The following is a 27,780-nucleotide window of genomic DNA, read 5'->3' as shown; positions in this document are numbered from 1 at the left end:
GATCTATGATTTACCACTTTGTTGTTTGTATGTACACTTGAGAGCTTATGCACCGGAAACAAATTCCTTGTGTGTCCAATCACACTCAGCCAATAAGAAATATTCTATTCTATTCTATTCTATTCTATTCTATTCTATTCTATTCTATTCTATTCTATTCTATTCTATTCTATTTATGTGAGTTGTTAACATCTTTCAAAATTATGTATTTTATCAATTGTGCAGATAAAAGAGAGCTATCCAATTCTGTAAGGATACAGGCTGTTTTGGCTTGGGTTACATATCATTTTTTAAAAAATCAGATCCATCATCTGGAAATGCATATGAAGATTACCATTAATAGTGGTATGGGGTGCCTTTTTTTCATCATCAGACATGACATAGCTATAGAAAAATGACTTCACCACAATCCTTTATATCTGACTTTCTCCAGTTTAGACTGCAGTGGTATGTCTGGCATAGGATATTTTTTTTTATAAAGAATCTGGAAACTGCAACTAGACAAAAATGTTATCAGAGTAAGATAAGGAAAATAGGAAGAGCTAAGCAAACAGAATATTTGTTTGATATACTGTACATTTCAGTTTTCTGCAAAGGGCTGAAACTGAAATATATTTGTATCTTAATAACCTTTCAATGTTCTACATATTTTCAGTTTATTGCTTCACTGCCCTATATAATCTGTTCATTTTTATAAGCCATTATCTTATTTTCTAAATCTATTTTTCACTTCAGAAAAAAATACTTTTGAAATTATTTTAATTGTCCAGAAAATTACACAAATTGCTACTTCTTCTTTAATAACCATGGTATCGTCTCTTGTGCTGAATTATAATATTTGTCTTTCTTCCCTAATAAAAGAAAGAGTAAAAGTTTATTTTTTTATGTTTCATTTATTTTTTTATCCATTAGTTCTACATTTTTATTAAAAAAACCAATTGTCTGATATTATTTAATTAAATTTAATTCCTAAATTCAAAAACTCATTTATTTGCTTCAATTCAGAACAAGTTTATCATCTATTACCTTCATTACTTTTTTAAAAAATAAAGCTTATTACATCATTATAATTTTTGTATCAATTCATTCAATTTATTCTATTATACCCTGTTTCCCCCCAAATAAGACATCCCCTGATAATAAGCTCAATCGGGCTTTTGAGCACATGGCAATAACGTCAAGTGCTTATTTCAGGGTTCAAAAAAAGACAGGGTCTTATTTTCGGGGAAACACGGTACTAATTAATGTATGGTATTTGCTTATACTGCTTTTATAATATAACTTATTAATTTTATTAATAGAATGATGATCATATAATAATTTATATTGATCAATATTTGCCATTATGGCAACAGCCAATTCTGTCAAAACGAAGTGAATAATGATTGCTGAAGTACTAATTTTCCAACACATTGATTAATTAATTGAATTAATCATTTGAAATATTCTTTATTGCCATTAATAAATTGGCTTAGAACAATTAGTTGATTAACCATCATCTTATAATAGATACATTCACAGATTAATTAATAGTAAAGCAAAAAATACCATTTTAGAACTGAACGGATATGAACAATATTGCATGTAATCAACCTAATATCTTTAAGATATTCAAAGTGCAATTCAATATTTCTAATGTATTTATTAAGTTTAATGATTCATAGAGTTGCCATCGCATAGCAGTGATTCTGGGTAGCATTCACAAGTTAAAATAATCAAACCAACCTAAACTCATGATTTAGCAATAACCCTCAAAGCAAAATCACATCAATATAGAGCTTATTTAACCACTTTTTCCAAAAGCTGGGTGTAATATTTAATTCTTCAAATAGTTGAATTAGTCTTACTTAAAGTGTGAACATTATGAACATTGCCTAGAAGGCTTGAATATATCTTAAATACCAAACCTTCAGATTCATAGCCCCATGTAAATTCCTGACATTCTCCAATTATTTATTTTCTCGTACTTGTAAATATAACTGTTACTTACAAACTGTTGATGATACCTGAGTACTGGAGATATCTTTGTTATCATATATATGGTTTATTGTGCAGCAGTTAGAAGAGACTTGTATTTTATGTGTTTGTGTGTAGGAAAGAGGAGTCAGAAATGTGAAACAAAATATAACAAATGCTATCGTTTCATAATTGTCTAGAAATACTACATGTTTGTATTTGTGTGTATGTATGTGTTTGCATGTGTGTGTTTGTGTGTGTATTTCTCTCTATGTGTGACATCTTTCACTTGTTAGATTTCCTTATCTTTTTTCTCTCCATTCTTTTTCTTTGTCATCTTTGCTATAAAATAGCTATACTGATCGAGTAGGCATGCCATTTGTCAAAATGACAGGTCTTTGTGAAACACTGCCACTTTCTTTCTAAAACAGACCCAAAAATGTTGAAGTGTTTTAATGGTAAAGAAGCTATAGAAAACTTTTGTTGAAACAAAACACACCCTCCTTTAACACCAACCTCTACTTTCCACCATTCCTCCCCTTATCCCCATAATTTTCTAAAGTTGGTCCCTCAATATTAAATATTGAAACTGGATGAAATGACTGAGAAGGTAAGGTAGCATTTTCCTTCAGGATTGTTGAAAATACAAAAGCTCCATAAACACTTCTGGGAAGTGGTGTTTTTTTTACTCCTAAAATATTAGAGCTGTTTTTTTTCTTTAAAAAGTTTGCCTTCCATGTAGAACAAACCAAAACTAAATATTGTATCTACTCACAAGCAGACACACAAGTTTATATCTAATCATAGCACTGTCAGTGTGGTTCAGAAAAAGACCATTTTACAAAAACTTTCCTCCCTCAATTTAATGAATCAAGTTCATATTAGAGAAGTGGATGAAATCATTGTTCTTTTTACTCCTATCTATTGATAAGAATAATGTTGTAAATATTGGTGTTATCAACACTTACAAGGTGGCGTTTTCTTCTCCTTAAAATGTGCTTTAAAAAGGAGCATTTTATTTCAGCTTTTGCAATATCCCTGATGACTTCTACAACTTTCATTTAATTCATTGAATTTACGCTAGGAATGAGAAATAATTCCACTTAATACTGTGGGTTTTTTTTTAAATCCATGAATGAGAGCATCTCACAGAGATTTGGATATAATATGCTGTAAAACACCAAAAGGGAAAAAAAAGGAAGGGAGAAAGCTATGAAACTATCATGAAATAGAATGGCTTGATAATTCACCTTCTCATTGATCTCTGTTTTCTACTTTTAACCTTCTACTCTGTATGAAAGGTAAATCTCTCTTGTTAGGGCAGCAATAAGCAGAGATACAGAACAGGACATGCTAATGAATGTTTTTCCTTGAATTTTATGTATCAAAAGAAAATTGTGAAAAGGACAGCTGAGTGGAGACAGGAAAAGTTTAAATGATGTTGGAGTCTTTTGAATTATGAGTCCATTTGATAATAATCCTTAAAAATATTTAAGCGTTCAGGCACCTGTGATTTAAGAAGTTCCAATTTTCCCATTTGAAGACAGTGCCTTAAAACTATTGTGTAAGCAATGATTTGGGATTGTTTTTTCAAGACTATTATGTACAGTAAGTAAACTATCTCACATCACATAAGAAAGAGCAAATCAGATGAAGAATGAGCAGCAGAATAGAGCTGAATATCTTTTCCGCTGCTTTCTCTCTAAACAAACCTGCCTAAACATTAATTCTAGACGAGGGGAAAGCAAACAGACGGGGAGTAGCACTCTCACAGGCCTTCTGCTTAAGCAAGTTTGCAGAAGTAATCTCTTCAAAGTGGTGGGAAGTCAACTGGTTTGACTCAATGACTTGAACTAGGAAGATTAGTCACAATTTAAAGCTTCATATAGTCTTAATCACGTAACCATTGGACTCTTACAGCACAGCAGTCATGATTTACCAATCCTGGTAAATCCAATGGCTGGACTCATACAATAACTGAAGCCTAAACTAAACAAGCTACATCACACTTTAATTTGTAATACAATATACAGCATTGTTAACTCTTTCAAAAGTATATATGCTTCTCATATGTTGAGCAAAACAAGCTAGGCAGGGTCTTTAGATTCATTTCCTCTTTGTACACATTCTTATTAAGATTGTCATTTGCTCTATCCTTGTTTGAAAGGAATGTCAGCCTGATACTTGTTTAAATAGTTAATCTCTATTTGCCTGATTCATTTTCGGTATATGCAATGTGTGACTTCCAAGTACACACAACTGTGAATCTTGATCTTGAAATAAGATGTTTTCCAGCCCTTTTCTGGTTTTTATATTGAATTAATTCTCCCCTGGAAACTTGTAATAAAAATTTCTGAGCCTTTTAATGTCTAAAATAAAATAAAAGAATTGGAAGCTCAAGGAGATAGCTAGCAACACCGTGTTTACAGTGCATACCCACAGAAATGTCTTGTTGGAATGGGGAACATAAATACCATAATTCAGTGAATTCAGGCTACTGATTATTAAAGTGTTTCAAGAAAAGCCAATAACCGATAAAGTCTAGGGACAATAAATTAAATTGAACGCTCAGATGAGAATGTGAAACATTAATGGCAGGTAATAGTCATAAAACCAAGCTGATAAAGCAGCAAGTGAAAGAGTGGTGACATTTTCTTCCCTCTGATACAAATAACTAGAAGACTCCAATGTTCCCATTTTCCCTGAGAAAAAGCTCCTTGACATTTCAAACCTAAATGGAAGAAGTCCATCTTGTGTTATTGCTGCTTTTATCTTGTTATTCACCCTAACGTTATTGAGAAGCCTTTGGCAGAAACTGTTTGGATAATATTTACCATTACTTCTTTAGGGCTTATTCACACAATAAATGGCCAGAGAAATAGAATCACTTTGTCTCAATGCAAAAAGAACAAAATCCTCCTTGATTACTTTTATTAAATACGTACTATATAATGGGGGACAGAAGTCAGGGGTAATTTTTCAAGCTGGAGTTTTGTTCTCAGTGAAACTCTCCTCCGCCATCCAACCCCATTTGCCTTTTTTCATATACTGTATCCACACATTTTTATGAAACTGAATGTTAAATGCAAGAAACTTTATTTTTTTTTAGTGATAAAACATACAGCATCTGTACAAATGTTTTCAGTTTTGAGGAATGTGGATATTACAATTGTCAGCAGTAAAGCATAGTTCAAAGTAAGAAGAAGCTAATCTTTTCCTCGAGGCCATCCATATGCAAGAATGTTTTCATCTTCCAGTGACATTGTAGAACTGTACATTACAATTTTTTGCAACAGTGGAAACAAATATGTGCACATGCACACATGCAAAGTTACACACACACACACAGAGAGAGAGAGAGAGAGAGAGAGAGAGAGAGAGGGAGGGAGGGAGGGAGGGAGGGAGGGAGAGAGAGAAAGAGAGAGAGACAGAGGGAGGGAGAGATTTATAACTGCTATAAAATTGGTCCTTCATTCCAGTTTCAGTTCTGGTCATGATAGAAATGGCTGAGGCAAAATCCAAGTATTTATTCTCCAGTTGTAGATGATGGACTGTACTATGCATTTTACTGTTCTGGGATATTAATGGTAAATATTTATTAGGGATGGAGCAAATCTATACACTTGCAGTGGTGTGATGACACCATAATAGCCATGTTTTGAGGACATGAATGGATAGCACATTATCAAAATCTCTTCTGAATGTTTCCTTGTTCATTTTTTCCATTACAGACCAAAGTTATCAGGGCTGAATTATCAGATTTGGAAACAAGTTTTAGCTTATAAAATGTATATTATTTTGAGTACAATATATGATTTATTTAATATATAATTCATACATTAATTATAATATGAGAGCAAAAAGTTAGTCTTCCTCAGGTTTCCACACCAAACATGTTGGAACCATATACAATACATTATTTTTTTTAATTCAGCATAATTAATTCATCAGAATTATTAATTCAGCTGCCTCAGGCCAGATCTGCGCACCTTCTGCCGTGTTCTAAAGACCTTTTTATTTCACCAGGCGGGCCTGGCCTAACTTTCTCCCTCTTTTTAAACAATGTTAATATTTTAATATTTTTAATATCTTTTAATTTTCAAAGTTTAAATCTGTTTTAAATTGATTGGGGTTTTAATCTGTCTGGGCCAAATTATTTAATTCGATTTTATTTCTGTTTTTTAAATTTTGTATGTATGTATTTTATTGTTGGCTGTTCACCGCCCTGAGTCCTTCGGGAGAAGGGCGGTATACAAATTAAATAAAAGTAAAAGTAAAGTAAAGAAGAAATGCCTAGATTATCACTAGGAAAAAAATAGACCAACCATCAACTGTGCACAAGTAAAAGTTTTCATTAGGATTTACCTTGTAGTGATAAGAGTAGGGAAACCTGCCTGTTTCTGAGCTCTTATTGTGTCTTTTGGGTGTTGACCAATGGCCCTAATCAAGGAGACCCAATCCTTCCTGTAGTTGCCCTTGAAGTATATTTGGAAGTTTGGAAGCTCAATTGGTCCAAAGGCATGTGTGCATCTCATTATTCACATATAACATTTCTATACTGTGAGTTTAGCATACATTTCTGGGTGCAAATCAAAATTCTTGTTATCACCTTTTGAAGCCTTGTGTGACGTAGGATTAGGTTGTGGAACCACCTTCTCCCAAGGATATGTACTCCTACTTCACAATCCAATAGGAAGGCTCTTTCCTCAGGTGCTTGATTCAGGATTAGTAGATTTCACAGTTGGTGAGATAAAGTATTTTAATCCCAATGAGTGTTTACTTGTTTTAGTTTGTTTTTGCACTATGTATTATTATTATTTTGTATTTTTGCTTAACAGTTATGAATACCACCAGAAACATTGTCTAAGTTGGGCAACCCATATAAATGTTTTTTTTTAAAAAAAAAAATACATACATGTAGGTTTTTAAAGTTAAAGGCAAAAGAGCCCAGGATGATAATAATGGCAACCTTCCCACCAGCAGTATCCACAAGAAGGGATCAAGGATAGGTAAAATACAAAAGCATTATTTATGTGATGCAAATTTCACACATTTTGTACATGCATCTTGACATCACATGCATACATGAAAGGGATGGAATTGTGATGCTGCTTTTGTCCTTTTGACAAAAGTGCTAGATCCTTGGTCATTTTGGATTACTAGTAATCATGAAGCAAGATAGCATTTAGAGTCTAACATTAAACTTTTTAAAAAAAAAGCTTTGTGAAAAGAGCTTAAACACAGGAAGTTCTCAGCTTCTGTCTAAGCACAGCTGGCTGTGACTGCCAGCACTAGTAATCTCTAATTTGTCACATGAGGAGGCAGCATTTCTAGTTAAGCATTCATTTCTAAGTCAGAGTTACACAGCCTAGGGTTAGGAGTGGTGGATTCTTCTTCTTTCTTATCACTTCTTAGAAGTGGAATTTCCTGTGTTGATTACCTTGTCATGGTGGTCCACCTTATCTGAGGATGAATTTGTGATCAGGGAAATGTTGTAATTTTGTTTCTACACAGCAACACTCACAAAACTTCCTGGATTGCAGTGCAGTAAAACAGATTTATGAAGGAGAAACCTAAGGAAAGGAAATTATACACATCCATTGTTTGGGATAGTGAAAGTTTTGTCACTAGAAACGAGGAGCTGGATTAAATAGAGAACAATATGTTCTTCACATTTGAGATTTCTTCCTGGGATTTTTTTAAGTCACATCTTTTGTTGACTAGGTACTAGGATATTAAATATTTTAGAACATGGGTATCAAACACGTATTTTGACTTTGCAGAGCTGGGATGGGTGTGACCTGTGCTCCAGCCCACAGGCTGCCAGTTTGACACCCCTGCTTTAGAAGATTTTTCTACCTTTTTAGAAACTGAATGCAGTGTTCTAAATAATCAGTAACTCTTAGGAATATAAAATATATCTGCTTGCTATTTTACCATTTCAGTTTATCTTAGTAAATTGTTTATTCCAGCTAGCTTTCAAGGACATAAGAAATGTCCTTTGAGACCATATCAGTAACCCATATTTTAATCTGAAAATTCTCTTCAAGGAAAATTAATGTTCATATCAAGTTATTAATTTCTATACAATGATGTTATAAGGTCATATTTCAAATTTTTAAAATAGCTTCCTTCAGGATAGTTTGTGTCTTCTATTAATATATTTTATTACAGTGAGGATTGAAACTGATTTTCTGGATAACGGTAGTATTTGAGCTCTTTGCTTTATTACAGTCCATTATGATATCACAACTCTTGGAGCAGGAGCCTAGAATCCAGGGTTATCCTCAGTTTGTGCAGTTTGGGTCTGTTGGAAGCAACTCTGCCTATCCAGAAACCAAGGTGGAAAATCCCTGGCACCGGAAGGTCCAAATACCTAAAACTACTCAGTCTTGACTTTGACTTGAGCCAAAGCCTGTTGCATCTCATCCTGGCCTCCAGTGGGACAGAATATTCATGGCACAATCAGGCAGTTTGGGATGGAGATATAAAGCTGGATATTTTCAACATTCTGATGAATACAGCATGAATACAGAAACCACCAGATAACCTAATTCAGGGGCGTCATGTAAAGAGAGGAGAGAACTAAACCTTGTGGCACCTCACAGGCACAGTGAGGTGCCTTCTCTGGACTTCTCTGCCTCATCATTGATGATTGGAACCAGAGTAAGGAGGAGAATCAAAACAACACTGTATCATCTACCCTCAATCCCCAGAGCTGGTCCAGAAAGATATCATGATCAGTGGTACTGAAAGTCACTAAAAGATCTAGAAGAGGAACAATGGGTGCAATATCCCATCCTGTTCCTTCCAGAGGATATCCAAGAGTGTGATCAATGCCAACTGTCCCATATCCTGGCTGAATTCCAGTTGGAAGGGGTCCAGATAGTTTGTTTCATCCATTGTGTTTTGAAGCTGCAATGAGACTATCTTCTCCACAACTTTCCCTATCAAGCATATATCTGTTTCATTATTACATTTCCATTCATAATTGAAATTAATTTCAGTTGTCTGGAAATATGATAAAATAGTGTTATAGATATATGTACTCTCTGTCATAACACTCTAAGATGAAATATTGTTGAAATCATGAACAATTTAATGGTAAAATTAATACCATATTAAGTAGCTTTATTATTTGTTGATGTATTTTACTTTCTTAACACATGACTTTAAAATTTGATATCAGATTATTTTGGTTGAAGATTTGTGTCTACTGTATTACAGTAGATCGAACAAAGACTGACTGCACCCTTGAAGTGACTGGCAGAAACTCACAGAAGTTGGACATGTGAGGTTAGCAGATGATGAATTAGGAAAAATAATATTTATCAGTGATGAGAAAAGCAGAGGAGTAGACATTAAATAAACTGGATGGATGGGATCAAAGAGGATACTGAAATTTATTTGGAAAACTAACTGGACAGGTTGAGATAATGAACATTTGTCCATGTCATCACAGAGCTGAATCTGGCTTAATGGCAACAAATTAACTATGTGTTGCTGTGAAATAGTAGATGGCATTCTTCCTGTCACAGGGAGTCCTTGTTTAGCAGCCACAAGAAACGAAGTCATTAAGTGAAGGGGTTATTAAATGAAACTCAATTAGCTGCAATTGTGCTTACAATTTTACTTCATCCTTACTGTGTTTCAGTTAAACTGGACTTCTTTCTCTTTGGGAATAATTTGTTATGGGGTAAACAAGCAAGTGAAAATAAGAGCAGAGATGCTGTAAAAGTCATGAATTTGAGGAATGGTTTCTAAGTTGGTTTTTTTAAGCACTGCCATAATTCAAATTATGAAATTATATTTCAGTTCAAATTTGAACCGCCTGAAGCAGTCACTACCTAAACAAGGCAGTCACTAAGTGAGATTACCTGTATTCTTTTCAATGTGCTTTTGTATAATTCCCAGCTTTTTCTACCTGGAAAACTTCCACTAGACAAATTTGCTTAGAACTCAGTACAAGAAAAGAAAAAGGCTTTCAAACTTCTTCGTCAATTTATGACGAAGCAGCAAAAAATGAATAAAGGTTTCTTCCAATGGAGGGAATGGTACTCCAACAATTTCTGAAATCTCCCACTCCCCTCCCTTTTAATTTCTTGCCCTGAGACTTAAACTATAGGACTCCAGAGACTCTACAAACTGCTGTAGAGGTTGAATGTACAATGAATCATATTGCTCGGCCATTTTGCATGTGGAAGACCACAGACCTGAGAGTTTGTGAGTTTATTTTTCATCAGACTTATGAGAATTGATATGGGAGAAATGCAGAATAATTTCCTAAATGACAGAATGAATAAAATATATTAATGGAAATTGGAAAACAAACTTGTTGGGGAAAAAATCTTTCTTCTGAAGAAGAAATTTGATGAGAAGGATTAGTATACTCCTTCACCCTAATATGGATTAGACTACTTTGACTTATTTCTTTTTGAAATGCAAAGTGAAGTTTTACAAGATGTATGGTATCTATTAAGCAGTTTTATCTTCCCTTGCACACTGTTCAGTGCATCCCTGTAAATTTCACTATTTTTCTTTTTTAAATTTAATACAAACCTCCTAAAATCTATTTTCCATGAAATAAAAATGAAGGTAAGAAAAAAAAATACAGACACGATCAGCATTGGCTAAAATACATGAGCTAGGCTGAATGCTGAATATTACTTTTCTAAATTGCTTCCCAATTTTGAAATTACTGATAGTAGACTTGGAACTGCAGTGCACTTTCTTGTGCCAATATATATTACTTTGCCTTTTGTTGTACCCTATTCATTTCTAATGATAGCACTGTAGCTGTTTCCAATGAAAGGAATAAGCAAAACACACACTTTTGCAAGTTTTCTATTATGTTGTCTAGAATCCCTTTTTTGGGTAGCTACTTGGGTAGCTAGATAGACAGAGAGACAGAGAGATAGAGAGACAGCAAGACAGAGAGACAGCGAGACAGAAACAGAGACAGAGAAATAGAGAGACAGAGATATAGAGAGATAGATTTAATTATTACACCAAATGTACCTGAATGCTCATAATAATTCAAATACCAATTTGGCAAAGGGTTTTATTAGGAATTATTTTATTTTGGTGGCCTAACCTATTTAATTTAATGTCTAATTAAACTGTTTAATATTAAATTAAAATTTTAGAAAATAATATAATAATACTGGAAATTATATTTAAAATTCATTTTCTTGGAAGAGACAAGTATTCTGAATATGCTTAATGCAAGATGAAGGATTTTTATTTATTTATTTTATTTAAATGATCATCTATGGCACAACACTTGAAAAAATAAACATAAAATACATGACTGGGAGTCAAGGTAAAAGCCAGTCAACAACAATTAACATAACCTTCTTACGGGCTGTAACTAACAATAGCATTTAGCAATAGCACGTAGACTTATATACTGCTTCACAGTGCTTTACAGCCCTCTCGAAGTGGTTTACAGAGTCAGCATATTGCCCCCAACAATCTGGGTCCTCATTTTACTGACCTCAGAAGGATGGAAGACTAAGTCAACCTTGAGCCTGGTGAGATTCAAACTGCCAAATTGCAGGCAGCTGGCAGTCAGCAGAGGTAGCCTGCAGTACTGCATTCTAACTACTGCACCACCACGGCTCTTAATCCAATCACATTCCTGAGCACACAGCCTTTTCTTCAGGGTTAGGCAAGGGCTGGCAGAGTTAAAACTGATCTAGTCTCTGGAGGGAGATTCCAAAGGACAGGCATTGCAACACAAAGAGTTTGTTTCCCAAGTCCTGCAAGATGGCATTCCTTTAATGATATTATCCATGCCATATCTCTCCTGTTGGATCTAACAGGACAAGTAGAAGTCATTCGGGAGAGATGATCAAATAACCCAGCCCCCTACCATGAAGGTCTTTATAGGTGGTCACAAAAATTGCACCTGAAAGCACCTGAAAGCATATTGGTAGTCAATGCAGAAGTGTATGTTTAGTGAGAAGTACTCATTACTGCTTGCACTGCTGCATTTTGAACTAACTAAAGATGCTTTTCATGGACAGCCCTTAGTATAGCATATTGCAATATTTCACCTGCATATGACTAAGGTATAAGGGTCTGTGAGCAAAGCCTCTCAGTCCAGCTGCATACATGAAAAATAGGTGGCAGCTATTTTCATTGTAAAAAAGCCCTCCTGCCCACAGCTGCCACCTGTTCCTTGAACAGGAGCCATGACCTCCAGATCATTCATTTTGTTTGGGGTAGTGCAATACCACCCAAATCAAGACATGAAGGACCTGGAACCTGGTCCTAAAACCCAAAGTCAATTAGTCTTATTAGGGCTGACTTGCAACCTGTTCTTCCCATCTTCCCCACAGCATCCAAACACTGAGATGGAGCCTCCACAACATTATTTGGTTGACCCAGGGTAGAGATGTAAAACTGAGTATTATCAGCACACAGCATGTGTTGTCAGATGACCTCACCCAATGGCTTCATGTAGTTGACACTAATGAGGACAACGTTGAGCCCTGAGGCATGCAACAAATCAGGGACTGTGGGATAGACCTCCCACTCCCCTAAATCAACACTGACTGGAACCAGCCCTGAAGAGAAGAATGGGAACTAGTTTAATATAGTGTCACCCACTTCTAAAACCCAAATTATTTCATGATCAATGCTATTGAAAGACATTAAGAAATCAAGGAGAACCAGGAGAGATGTAGCAGCCATTATTTTCCCACCAGAGAACATCCACAATTATAAGTGATCATGCCATTTCTGTCCTGTACCCAGCTCCGAAAACATAAAGAAAATGGCACCTATAAACCTTCCTTTTAAAAAGAGAAGGTTGAAAATAGGACACAAATAGCCCAGGACAGTCAAATCTACGGATGGTTTCTTGGAAAGGAAGCAAATCATTGCCTGCTTAAATGTAGGTGGGAACAATAATCTGTCAAAGAAAAATTTATCATTGTCAGAATCCAATTGCATATCATCTCCCAGGAAGCCATAATCAACTAAAAAAAATGGTTCTAATCTAGGAGGTAAATGAAGGATTCTGTAGCCTTCATCAGGACTAACAGGTTAGGTAAGTTATGTAAGGTTTTTGTAGCCATTGTCACCATCCAGCTAAGCCAGGGGTCAGCAACCTGGAATTCTGGAACTGCATGTGGCTCTTTCACCGCTCTGCTGTGGCTCCCTGTCGCTGAAAATGTATCACAACTGCCAATGTGCGACACCCGCCAGCATGTGATTCATTGAGCTATTCAACCCCTGTTAGGCCAACCATGGATAAATCCAAGAAAAGTTACGTTTCAGAAGAAAACAGAATGTTTAATTCAATTACATATGCTAGTTTTGTGGCTGCTCAAGAAATAGTCAGGCACAGGAAGGGTTTTGTGGCTCCCAGTGTTTTCTTTTCTATGGGAAACGGTCCAAATGTCTCTTTGAGTGTTTAAGGTTGCAGACCCCTGAGCTAAGCTATGTTGTTTTTCCCCCATTTCTCTGCATTTCACCAACTTTTTAATAAACTTTCTGTGGCCTTTCATTTGGCTATGGAAGAAAAAGAGAAGTTGGAAATTTCAACAGGAATGAAAACAAAACAAAACATGGCTTAGAATTTAGTAGAGCATAAGTTTATATCTGGATGTATTCATGAAATGAGGGTGGAGTATTTATTTCCTGTACATATTTTATTAAGGTTCTTGAAATCAAACTTGTTCAGAAATATGAAAGAAATGTGATTTTGGTAGATGTGAGGCATAACATTGCAAATTCTTATTTTATCAAGCATGTCATAACAATGTAGTATAGTTACAAATGCTGGTGTGATAATTTATTTGACAGAGCCACTGAAGAATTTGTGCTTGAGAATTGGGTTTATACAGCACATTGAAATAATTGATCTCTTTCAATTGCTCTCATTTCTCTAGATCAGTGTACTAAATGCACAGTGCATGTATAGCCACAAGTTATGAAAAGCAAATTAATATTTAAGAGAAATTGAGAGAAAAAAACAGGTTTTTTCTATTTTAAATTTTAAAATAGCAAGAATATAAGCAGCAGAAATAATTATTTTATGATTTTATTTTTTGTTTTATTCTGGTAGAATAAAAATAAACATATTTCAGTTATTTTACAAGTGTAGGACTTTTATCATTATTATCAATTTCATGCTTTAGTTTCTGTGAGTGTTTCTTTTAACTCTGTGTGGCTAACCACATTCAGTCAGAATACTTAGTTTACCCATGTTCTCTGGGTGTTTTAATTTGTTAATATATGCTTTTACCTCACACATATACATATGAACCTCTTGCTTTTCTACTTACTGTGGCTTTAGTAAACCAGGCATAAATAATTCAGTAAAATGGTCTCATCAGACCTTTTTAAAATGCTAATTCCACCGAGTGATGCAGTTACTCTAATTGGAAGGATCACATTTAAAACAAAAGAGGTCAGTGGCATCTCTATCATAGGAGACATAGTCACCTTACTAAGTGCCTTTAGAGTCACCTTATATGTATATATTTTCCTCAAAATTATCTAAAGGACACAAATAACACTGGCTCTCCAAATACTAAAAAATCCCCCCAAAAAACTTTTTAAAACTTTTAAAAAAATCTTAAAATCAATGTTCTTCCTTCTATCACAGCGGTTTCTCTTAAAAATAATTTCCCTTTACTTCAAGGGAAGCAGTAGTTTCCACCAATATGCTGAATAAATAATGGCAGCTGTACGGTGATGTAGTTTTGATAGGATAAATGTGATTTAGAGCCCTAGGTAGGCATGTTCGTCAAACCTGTCAGTTGCTCCTGAAGGAAGCTACAACTTTTCTTGATCTTGTAATCACAGAAAGGCTTGTTTGATTTAAGGATGTCCTGACAAGTGTGATAAGCATCTCCACAAACACTGAAAATAACCCCCCTTTGTATCCAGATTGCCCCACAGATTGCTTCCATTTGAACCCTCACTGTGATCCATAAAAGAATTAATCTGTGAGTTAAGGACAAGTTCTTAGTCATTAGATCTCAGAGTTAACAGAATAAGACCTATACGGTATGTACATCTTTTCTAATGGACATAGACATGGATTATTGTGTACGTATTGCTGCTTCCTGTACAGCATTTTTCTGCTAATTTCATTTTATTGAGAACTTTTGTTTCAGGGACCAGATTTAGACTAGGATCTGGGAATATGAGGGGAATGTAAGAAGTCTTTAATATTTATTACATGCTGTGGCCCCACGCAATTACAGTTTACATTGCCAGAAGGAGAATCATTTATTAATATTCATGGATCTGGTTTGGGACAATGCAAGTTTGAGGCATGTTGATGATGATTCAGTTGGGACAAAGGATAAAAGATCCCTATGTTTGTGCAGGAACTCAGACTGAATGTAAATGTTTTGTGTGTCTACTCTTGGAATATTATGTCTACCCCTAGTTTTCCTATGCCCCTTCACTTTTAGCAGCATTCTCATTTATCTACTAAAAATAATTCCATCTTCCAGGAATGGAGAAATTTGCCAGAAAAGGTGCTAAGCATGATAGTTATATATTTACATGGACAATATGTTTCCATGGTGACTTAATAATTGTGACATGATTAAAGGTTTAATACCAATATGATTGTAAAAAGAGTAAAGTGAAAAGAGTAGAGTGAAAATGTAAATGTACTCATAAAGTATATCTTTATATCTTTATAAAGTATATCTATCACACAAATTGGTCCTCAGTTTATATGCATTCATAATTATTTATAAACAGGGATTACTTATTAGTGAAATTATGGATTTGTAGGATTCTTTTGACTATTTTGGCAGAGCCTGTTGAAAACAGCAGCTTTTCCCAACTTGGTTTTTTCAGATTTGTTAGGACTGCAACTCCCAGAATATACAGTATAATCAGCATGAACACCACTAGAGGTTTCAGAAATTAAAGTCGCAATACATCTGAAGATTGCCAGATGGAAAAATACTGGCAGAGAATTTGTGTGCATGCAAGTTCAGTTCAGAATTTACCCTGAAAGTTAATGAAGTCTCTGCAATTTTATTCTTTGTACTGGATAGGTCACCTGAACACGACTACAAAATTATTTCAAACATGATTATTTGAGAGGTATGATTTATCAAAGGAGTTGCTTCTTCTACATAAACAATTTCTTGAAAATAAAACAATTTGTTCCAGTGCTAAAGTCTGGATGAGTAGTTTAATAAATAAATTATTTCTGTTTCTCCTTTTCTTTCCTCTAGGTAATGCTTGAAAATAACCTATTACATTGCACAATACCATTTCAAACAGAGTGAGCAAACAAACAAACAAAAACCCACCTCAGAGTTTTTTATAGATCTCTTCTTGTTGTTACTTCTTTCAGAACCACCCACTCCTATTGCTCCTCCAGAACTTCTAGCAGTTGGAGCCACGTACCTATGGATCAAACCAAATGCCAACTCCATCATCGGTGATGGGCCCATCATCCTGAAAGAGGTAGAATACCGTACAACCAATGGGAATTGGGCCGAAACCCACATTGTGGATTCTCCCAATTACAAGTTATGGCATCTAGACCCTGATGTGGAATATGAGATCAGAGTCCTTCTTACCCGTCCTGGAGAAGGGGGAACTGGACCCCCTGGGCCTCCTCTCACAACAAGGACAAAATGTGCTGGTAAGCCACCATCCTTTACAAATTCTGTGCAATACCTAGAAGTTATTTTGTAACAAGGAATGAAAAGAGATTGATGTCACGTCTATGCCTTTCTACTTTTTTTCTTTAATTGTCCAGTTAACATCCAGCATAATTTTCCAGTTATTTGGAGAATAAGGATTTCATTTTGTCTATTATGCCATCGGCTGTATTGTACTCTTTAAGTTCTCTGAATTCTTAGTAGAAAAGCAAAGCAATAATCTAGATGATTTTTTTTTAATTCAGTTCTGTTTATTTTATCTTTCTAAAGCATGTTTTGAAAAGTGTGAATTTGTTACTCAAAACAGCCTGGACTTTCTGCTTTGTACATAATAAATTAAGTCTTAAGCATTAAGCAATTGCATTTCTAAAAGATTTAATTTTCTCAGTGCAAAATTAATATTAATAAATCCACTTTAATAATATCAGAGTAGAAACATGCATCTTTTACTCTGTTTAAGTATGCTGACTATTTAACTAAGTAGTGTTTCACAATTTCTGATTAAAATCCCTGCTCTCAGTGAGCAGTTTTAGACAACAAAGTGTGCCTTAAACTCTTTATGATATATTAAAAATATCAGAGCTTCTATCAGCCATCTAAAGTAGCACATGTGGTTAAAAAAAAAAATCTTTCCATAAGGAAAGATATAATGGTTATATAGAGTCCTGGTAATCACCCTTCACCTAATGTGAGTGAAGCTGATTTTTTTTAAAAAAAATATTTCTAGTTAGTAAAAAATTTGAGAAGTTGAGCATGCCTGAAGGGTGAGAGCCATTACTTGCACTTTGCACACTAATTTTAAAATTATATCAATGGAGAAAGCATCTGTCATTGGCAGAATCTACTATATTTTCTCCTCCTGACAAAAATGTCAATTCATTCAAGGTTTAAGTTTTTTTAATTACTGTTATATAAAGCCCTAAATATCCTTGGACTAGAATACCACATAAATCACCTTCCTGCTACAAGGCTGTATAGGTAGCCATATTTTGGACCTCACATTACTTTTGGGTAGTGATATGGATATGAAAGGAATTCCCACCTGCTCACTGTCCAGGCCAAATGAGATTGACAGTTAGCATGAAATCCTGTAGGATGAACAGGCTGATTAAGATAGCCCACTCAGGTTCTTTATGGGTGAATATTTTTTTTTTTCTGGTGGGTGCTTAAAAGGGATTGTTTGGGCTCTTTTTGACTTTGGAGCTCAGGAAGTGGATAGCGTGGCTGTAACTGGAAACTTCTTGGCTTGATCCACACCTGGCTTCCTAAACAGTTTTATAGGACTATAACAAACTGGGATGTGGTGGCTCAGTGGCTAAGATGCTGAGCTTGTAAATCGAAAGATTGACAGTTCACCGGTTTGAATCCCGAGTGCTGCATAACGGGGTGAGCTCCTATTACTTGCCCAGCTTCTGCCAACCTAGTGGTTCGAAACAAGTAAAAAATGCAAGTAGAAAAAATAGGGACCACCTTTGGTGGAAAGATAACAGCATTCCATGTGCCTTTGGTGTTTAGTCATGCTGGCCACATGACCAGGGAGACATCTTTGGACAGTGCTGGCTCTTTGGCTTTGAAACGGAGTTGAGCACCGCCCCCTAGAGCCAGGAATGATTAGCACATATGTGCGAGGTGAACCTTTACCTTTACTGTCCCCATTTATATGTAATCATTTTATGTGTTTATGACTATGTTTTGCCTATTGATATCTATTTATTTGTGCCATTTTTTTCATGTGTCCATGTCTATATCTATACTGATACTTGTTTCCTTGTACTAATTGACAAACAATTAAATAAAGACATAAATATGCTGATAATAATTTGATTGTACATTGCCATCCCAGTCTATTCAAGAGAGATTGTTAATGTCTTATTCCAATGTCTAGAAACTATGAGAGTGTTGACAGGACAAAATAGGCTGAAATTGAATCCAAGTGAGAGAGGGTTTTTTTTATAGATTCTCTGCTACACCGTATGCCTGATCATGTTTCTTGATGGGGTGACATTGCATCTGAAAAAGCAAGTCCATGATTTGGGGGTTCTCCTGGAAATATAGCTATTGTTAAATAGGCAGACAGATACCATAGTTAACTTGTGTTTGCCCAGTTTCATCTGGTACTTCAGTTGTGACCCTCTCAAAATCCAATGCTCTCACCACACCTGTTTGTTCTATTGCAATGCATTCTGCATGGGACTGCTTTTGAGGATCATCTAAAAGTTTCCATTAGGATTTAGGGAATGTAATATAATGTCCAGAATGTCACGGCCCAAGTGCTGGCTGGTAGACACCAGTATAAGCACATAATATCTTTGATCAGGCTCTGTACCAATTCTTTATTTTTTTCTTAAATGTAAGTCAAATTGTTGTGTTTACAGGGTGTGGCACTGGGTTACTTGGAGGATCACCTCCTCCAATTTGTACTCAACCCCATCCCAGGAGAATCTATTTGGTATGCCATGAATGTTGATTGTCTTCTTATGGTCATTCATGAAAAGGCCAGTTCTTTGGGGTTTCTTTGGAAAGCTCTCTCCCCAATAACTGAGGAACATCATATTTCCAATTACATCTTTCTTGTTTCAGTAGTAGAGACAGGTTTTTATTTCCTATCCATTTTTAATGTACCACTTTTACAATAACTTTTTATTTGATGTTGCTTTATCCTTTTTTGAATTTGATTGCAAGGTCCTTTGAGATATTTTATGGGAGGCAGTAGATAAACCTTTTAATATTTATAAATAAAAATCAGATGATGAAAGCTTCTCCTGGTATCATGGGAAGCTTTTTCTTCTTTGAAACTTTATTACTGCATGGGAAAGGGCAGAGTAAGAATGCTTTGTAGATAAATAAATATAAGTTTGCTCCATTTAGAGACAGGGCTATTTTAGGGAACCTACAACACCTCCACAACCCCTGCTCCAAAGGGGTTAAGAGAATGGAGTTGGACTATCATTATATATTACAATTGGCTAGGTTTGGGGCAGGGAAACTTGAAAGAATATGAAGGAACAATGCAGCCAGCAATAGCTGTTGTAACACTGAAGTAAAAAGCAAGGCAAAGGGGGAAAAGCTAATTGTTTAAGCATTTCCCCTTGCTACTACTTTTGCAAGCGCTGTCTCTTTTATAAGGGCTGAAAAATATCATTCAAAATGATGCCTGCCTTTCATGCATTCAATTGTGTCTTGTTGGTAGCCTTCAAATAATGTTCTGAGTTTCCTTTGTTCTCTTCCCATCTTGGTGAATAGACTTTTTTTTTTTCAAAAGAAACTGTACCAGCCTTAGCAATCATAAGATAGCTTTTGAGAGAGGAAAGAGTTGCAGGTGACATAAACAGTGAGAAATAACATCTCACCCAGCTCATTATTGGTGATCATCATGCATGTTTCATTTCCTGTTTAACTTTTAAAGACCTATGCTTCTGATATATACCACAGCCTACAATCAAAATTGGTTTTGTAAAGAATTGTTTTAAGTAACTCCAGTCACAATTTCTGAGAATTATAGATTGTTTGTTGTTTTTTGTTTGTTATAATACTTGAGGCTCAGTCTTGGGTTTCAGCTACAGAGTTTTTAATACAGATGTCAGTACTCCTGAGAGATTGTCATGTAACAGAAGAACTCTTTAATATGATGTTCTACATCTGCTGTGCTTCATGCAACTTCCAATATTAGTGTCTTCCCCTTTTCTTTGTAGATGTTAATGTAGCCTTGGAGCTATAAAAGAAAGATTTTCCAGCATTTAAATTGTGCCTAGTTCCAACTAAGAAGGAAATCCATGATTGAACATCTGTTTCACTGTGAAGGGAAGTATTTATGAGAACATTAACCACAGAAAAATTACACGGATTTCAAGTTGCATGCTGACGTTTCACTAAATAAAAAGTGAAGTTGCACATTTATACTTGCTGTGTTTTCTGATTACTATGACATCCGTTTAGATTTTAGCTGTTTGGGCTAATCTGTTATCCCTATCACACTCTTTCTGGTCAAAAAGATATAAGAAGGATTTCAGGAAATCATTTATATAGGACGGCATCTATTATTTGGCACCAGAGTGGCAGAGTTTGAATATCACACAAGAGTAATAAATTGTGCGTAATATCTTGGCACAAATAAATAGACTTTTGATTCTGCTTCAGGTACCAAAATATTTTGACTTGGTTCTGAACTTTTAACAATTTTCTGTCAGAAAATAGCATGTTTTATTCCTGTTCCTTTATATGGTGGGAAAGATAATAAATTATAAACATTAAAATATGTTTTTACTCTCCCTAGAAATTCCAATTTTCTTCATATCAAAGTAATTGTATGATCAGGAAGAGTTCAGTGTGAGTTAGAGAGATTGTGACATAACAACTTGTGATGGCTGGAATTCTTGATCATAAAATGGATGTGTTCTTTCAGAATTTGACAAAAGCTTTTTATTTATTAATAAGAATAAGAATTCAAAGTGAATATTGATTATGAAAAGTATTACTTTACAAAATGATAGTTTATATTAGCAGTGTGTATTTTATTTATTATTAAATTGATGTGTTAGTTATAATGTTTTTGTAAAATAAAGTTTTCTGAATCCTTTGATATTCACAAACTATGTTCAAAGAAATCCTGCTATTTGATCTTGGTAAAATTTGTGTTCTTGTTAACAAAAAAAATGAGATAGAAAATAATGTTGCCATTGAAGAATCAAGAAGGAAGGAAAGAAGGAAGGAAGGAAGGAAGGAAGGAAGGAAGGAAGGAAGGAAGGAAGGAAGGAAGGAAGGAAGGATGGATTTTGCTTGTAGGTTCTGGCAATTTCAGATTGAACTTGACCATATATATACTATGATTTTTAGGGTTTTTCACAGAGAGATATTTTTCATATACCATGAAATTATGATGATCCTTATGATGAATGATATTCTGTATATGAATGAAGGATGGAAGGCTTAGTTGACCTTGAGCTGGTCAGGATTCTTTTCTTTTTTTTAATATATGTTTTATCTTTAAAAACATTAAAAAATTCCATGTCTATCTGAACAGCGTGTTGTCTGGGTATAATTAATTTTGAGTAAAGGTACAATAACCATGATCATGCTAGTAATCTTAATAAACATATCAATATTAATCATAAAATAATAAAACAATTTGTCCATCTTAAAATATTTTAAATACATTCTTTGTTATCTCTTTAAATTCTTTTTAAATTCTAACCTCTGTTTTTTATTAGTTAACCATTGGTAAAATATATCCCATGTTAAAAAGTATTCTGTTTCTTCCTTTTCTTTTATCTTAAGTGTCAATCTATCCATCTCAGCACATTCTAATATTTTTTTTATTACACTTTCATCTGTCGGGATCTCTTCATTTTTTCATTGTTGTGCAAACACTATTCTTACTGCTGTTACTACATGCAAAATTAAATATGTATTCCCTTTATTATACTGTTCTGGTAGCATCCCAAGCAGAAATATTTCTGGTTTCTAATTTATGTGTTGTTTTATCATTTTTTATAACCAAGTATGAATTTTAGTCCAATATTTTTTTGCCTTTGGGCATGTCCAGCACATATGATAATATGAACCTGGTATCTGATTATACTTCCAACAGTACAACAGCTGATAAGTTTTCAAACATCTTTGCTATCCTAGCTGGTGGTAAATGCAATCTATTAAAAAAATTGTATAGATTTTCCTTATAGGCCATTGACATTGTTAATTTACAGTTTCTGTCCCATAATTTCTGCCATTTATCTAGTTCTATTGGGTAACCAAAGTTTTTAGCTGATCTTATCATTGTTTCTTTCACTTGCTCTTCTTCCATTTTAATACTCAGTAAGTAGCTATAATTTTTTAAAATTAATTTTTCATCTGTCCCTACTAATATCCGGTCTAGTTCTATTGGTTCTTTATAAAAACCGTACATTCTTGTATCTTTTGCATTGTTTGAATTTAAGTTCCCCTGGTCAGGATTGAACTGCTGAACTGCCAGCAGTCGATAGTCAGCAGAATTAGCCTAATATAAAAGACAATTATGTTTTCATAGATTTTCACAGGTACAGGTATGCAAGTCTTGGCATATTTGGGTCTTTTCCCGTGTAAGATTAAGAGCATTTTGACGACGTTTCGACAAGGTCCCACTCGTCATCTTCAGGCGGATGTCTTCAGCTTCGTGCATGTGCGAGCAAAACGTGATCTCTATAAATACTGGTGGGGAGGTGTGGAGTGCTGGCTTTGTGGTTGTAAGCGGGTTGGTTGGTTATGTTGTTACATCTTGATCAGTTGATGGAGTTGATGTTTGTAGATTAGTTGGCTGTTTCATAACATCCTGTGTGGGCGAGGTCCTAGCTGTGTGCCCATTAGGCTTTTGTGTTTTAATGACCTGGGTAATGGGCCGTGTGGCAGCATCCTGAGCTCCAGTGTTGTGACATCCTGAGTCCTGAGCTGCAACATCCTGGGTAGTTGGCTGTGTTGTAGCACTCTGAGTTTTAGTGTTGTAATATCCTGAGTTCTGTGATGTATTGTCTTGAGCAGATGGCTGTGATGCAACATCCCGGGCTTTGGTTTGGCTCCGAGTCTGAGATCTTGTCATGTGCTCATGGCGTATGTTGGTTTGCTTTGTGTGGGGATAGGAAAGGGGTGCAGCAGTTGGTGATGCCGCCACAGTCTGGCTCCTGGACAGTGGCTGTATTTCGTCTGTGGGATGGGATTGGGTTTGAATCTGGTGAGGATGATTGGTGGTGGTGTCATGTGTTATCCTGGGTCTGGTGTCAATGTTTGTGGCTGGGGCTCGTTTGTTGACTAGGGCTAGTTTCCAGATGTCTGGTAGGCGGGAGGTATTGTCATGTTTATTCATGTTATGGGGTGTTTCTCTATTTCGATGGCTTCCATAATTATTCTCTTGTTGAAGTGTTCAGTTTTGGAGATTAATTTGGTTCCTTCAAAATCAATTTCATGTCCTGTTGTTTTAAGGTGCTGGAAAAGGGAGGAAGTTTTTTCTTTTTTTCTGACTGTGTTCTTGTGTTCTGCGATGCGTGCATTTATTATCCTATTGGTTTGCCCAATGTATGTGGCTGGGCAGATTTTGCATGGTATTTCATAGATTCCTTGGTTTTCTAGCTGGATCTTGTCTTTGGGGTTTCTTAAGATGTTGGCTATTTTTTGGTCAGGATAGAATGTTGTCTTGATGTTGTGTTTGTGGAGAATTTTGTTGATTTTATCTGTGGTGCCTTTGATGTAAGGGAGGAGGGCGATGCCATTGTCCTGTTCTGTGTCTTGGTTCTTGGGGAGTGTCTCCCTTTGGATTAGGTTGGTAATTGTGTTTCTTTGGAATCCGTTAGAGATTAATACGTTTGTGGGAGTGTGTAATTCAGTTTTCAGGTGGTCTTTGTCGGCTAGGTGTTTGGTTCTGGAGATGAGAGTCTTGGCTACGGAGTTGATCTGTGCAGGGTGGTGATGTGATTGAGCGTTTAAGTAGCAGTTTGTGTGCATTTTTTTCCGGTAGATGGTGTGTCCTAGGGAGCCGTCGGGTTTTCTGTAGACTAGGACATCCAGAAAGGGGAGTTGGTTGTTAGCTTCTATTTCCATAGTAAATTGTATTTTGGGGTGTAGGTTGTTGAGATGTGTGAGGAAATTGTCCAGTTTTTTCTTTCCGTGTGGCCAAATTATGAAAGTGTCATTTTCATATCTGAGCCAGAGTTGGGTTTGTGTTCAGATTTATCTAAAGCGTTGGTTTCAAAGTGTTCCATGTATAGGCTTGCGATGACGGATGAGAGGGATGATCCAATAGGTGCTTCTTCTATCTGTTTGTATCTTTGTCCATTGTGGATGTGTTGGTTAGGCAGTGGTTGGCCAGATCTAGGATGGGTTTAGGGGTGTTGTATTTGTTTTGGATAGCTGTCAAGGCTTCTTTAATAGGCACTTGGGTGCCTATTAAATCATTCTTCCAGCAGACAAAGGTAATGCCAAAGTGGTGATGAACACATCTGACTACCAAGCCAAACTATCCAACCTACTCCAAGACCCTGCTTACAAACCTCTAAACACAGACCCCACCACCTAAACAAATCCAAAACAAATACAACCCCCTAAACACGTCCTAGATCTGACCAACCACTGCCTAACCAACACATACTTCATCCACAATGGACAGAAGAGTCCCAGTGACGAAGATTAACACAGGACCCAAGATAACACATGACACCACCACCAATCATCCTCACCAGATTCAAACCCAAACCCATCCCATAGACGAAATACAACCACCATCCAGAAGCCAGACCATGGCGGCATCACCAGCTGCTGCACCTCTCTCTGATCCCCACCCAAAGCAAACTGACACATGCCATGAACACATGGCAAGACCTCAAACTCGGAGCCAAACCAAAGCCCGGGATGTGGCATCACAGCCATCTGCTCAGGACATTACATCAAATATATCAGGATATCACAACACTAGAACTCAGGATGTTAACACACAGCCCATTATCCAGGTCGTTAAAACACAAAAGCCTAATGGACACACATCAAGGACCTCGCCCACACAAGATGTTATGAAACAGCCGACTAATCTATAAACATCAACTCCATCAACTAATCAAGATGTAACAACACAGCCAACCAACTTGTTTACAACAACAAAGCCAGCACTCCCCACCTCCCCACCAGTATTTATAGAGAGACGGCAGCTCCGATCACGCTTTGCTCGCACATGCACGAGGCCACAGCTAGGATAATGAAGCAGGAGAAAAAACTGCTGCCCTCCAGTCAGGACACAGAGTTGCAGGCTAACCAGCATACGCCAGCAGCAGCAAAATAGAAAAGCGACAACTCCGATCTTGTAGCATACCCACAGCTTCTAAAACTAGGGGTCCGATGATGACAAGTTAGAGAGCTTGTCGAAACGTTGCCAAAAAGAAAACTTTTAAAGTGTTAGTTAGGATTTTAGCCAGAGTTTCAAAAGACCTTACAAAGTGTTTTGTTGGGATTTTGGAGGATCTTAAGGTGGGATTTTAGCCAGGATTTTAAGCATTTCAACTAACAGACTTTTAATGATGCGGGAAAACACCCGAGATTTTAACTTTTTACATACACCCGCGAAAACTTGAGAAGACACACACACACACACACACACACACACACACACACATTCTTACTTTTTTCTTACTTTTTGTAGGTTTTATGTGTGTTTTTCTTTTAGCCAGGTTTCTCACTAGGCAGCATAGGGCAGCATAGGGCCTGCTGGCTGCCAGAAGAAAGAAGCCCAAAATTGAGTGGATGTGACTCCACTGAGCTAGGGCTGTAGAAAGAAAAATCTTGGTTATGTAGGAGAAACCTGGCTAAAAGAAAACACACACACACACACACACACACACACACACATATATATGAAAGATAAAAAGCTTGAAATAGATCTATACTAGTCTCCCTTTATTTCTTTATCAGTATATATATGTCTAAAAAGAGTTTTGGCAGCTAATACAATTTGTGCCTTGGTATACAATCTGCCACAATGCAATCATTTTATTGCTTTTGTTTGTTTGGCAGCCTCTAGGAATCAGAGACCAAAACAAAATTTCATAAAGTTATATTAGTTACCTTAGTTATCCATTTATTTAACAATAACATTAACATTTATATAGCTGCCCATCTACCAATGAAACTCTGAACGGCAAACAAATGTAAAACATAATACCCAAATATTGGTTATCCCCTGACCATTGAAGCAAAGAGAAATCAGGTTATTTAAGGATTTGCACAGTTGCAGAAGGGGAAAGATAACATTTAATATGGAAGTGACTCACTTGAGAAAGGTGATTTTTCTAAATGGCTACAAGTTCTGGAACAAATCTTCACAGGCATCTTCAGAATTGTGCTATGTGGCCTAATACACATTTCTTCATTTTACTATTTTCTTTGACATTGCTCAGTCCATTAAATTCACATAAACCAACATATCAAAGCAAAACAGAAACACTCCTGACATTTATTGCCTGTGAAATACTAAGCTATAGGCAGAATTTGTCTGATTTTTATATATATATATATAAATGAAATATAAACAACATTTTACAAAGAAACAGATTTTATTCCCTACCCTATGAAAGCATATTTCAGTTAATACCTATCTTTATGGTTGTTCTTCATTCTGATATATTTAAAAATCGAGTTGTAATTTTTTGCTTGTTTGCTTTTTCATCTTCCTACTAAGTAAACAGAATTCAGTGATGAGTGCCATTATCCGTGCCAGCAGCTCAAGAAAGTTTATCAGACATAATGCTGTAAATCATCACTGAGATAAACTTCATTACCAAACATTCATTTATGCCATCAGCAAAGAGCAGATGGAGGAGAAAGATCAGGAACAGCAACATATTAAGTTGGCTTGAAAACAAGCATCATATTATTCCTTCTGGTTTCAAATATTGCCTTTAAGTAGACAGGGGACATACTAATATTCCTGATAGCCCAACTTCTCTTAAAGTAAACTAGCCAAATGACTTCCATGGCAGAATTTTGAAGAGCTTGCAACCACCAGTTCGATGGTGTGATAGGTAAAATGTTACTCTAAGTTAGGGATGTCAAACTCACAGCCCGTGAACTGGATGCGTCACGCGCTGGCTATCCTCACCCCCATTTTAGCAAAGGGGGGAAAAATTGCAATACATCATGTAACAACAACGTGGCGCCGCGGGTTTGACACCCCTGCTCTAAGTCATTGAATGTTCTTTTCCCTTTTCAGATATCCACATACTAGTTTTGGTAATATGAATAGTCAAACTACATAATCAGTTCTATGAACAAATCAATATACAAAGAGGTAAATCATTTCATTTAAACCAATGGGAGGCAAATATCCAAACTGTCATTTGTCATTTTTGTGAATTGGAAAAAAAAAATGATTTTGAGACAGATAGACATTCCAGTTTATAGTTGTATGGGTAAGACAATTTTTTTTTAAAAAAAAATGCATGTGTCTATGTATATGTGCGTACGTGTGTGTGTGTATGCATACAAATAGACCTTGGTCAATCACCATAATTGGGGACCAGAATTTCCATTGTTAAGCAAGGCAGTTGTTAAATGAGCCATAGTCTCTTTTATGAACTTTTTGACACCATTTTTAAGTAAATAACTACAGTTGTTAAGTGAATCATGTGGTTGTTAAGCAAATTTGGCTTGCCCCTTGACTTTG

At 35.8% G+C, this 27,780-nt stretch overlaps 1 protein-coding gene across 1 annotated transcript in view; it reads left to right on the top strand.

Moving 5' to 3' along the window:
• Nucleotides 1-27,780, top strand: part of PTPRT (protein tyrosine phosphatase receptor type T) — a 680,289-nt gene that overhangs the window by 351,060 nt on the left and 301,449 nt on the right. Inside the window, exon 7 of the mRNA XM_070939969.1 lies at nucleotides 16,298-16,591. Within this exon, the coding sequence (XP_070796070.1) occupies nucleotides 16,298-16,591 (294 nt within the window). The remainder of the gene's footprint in view (nucleotides 1-16,297; nucleotides 16,592-27,780) is intronic.

This window comes from Pituophis catenifer, unplaced genomic scaffold (genome assembly GCF_029215685.1).
Source record: "Pituophis catenifer annectens isolate HBS135680 unplaced genomic scaffold, rPitCat1.0.hap2 SCAF_3, whole genome shotgun sequence".
NCBI classification, from domain to species: domain Eukaryota; kingdom Metazoa; phylum Chordata; class Lepidosauria; order Squamata; family Colubridae; genus Pituophis; species Pituophis catenifer.
Note: the sequence above shows the minus strand (reverse complement) of the source record. Positions and strands in the feature narration are given on the sequence as shown.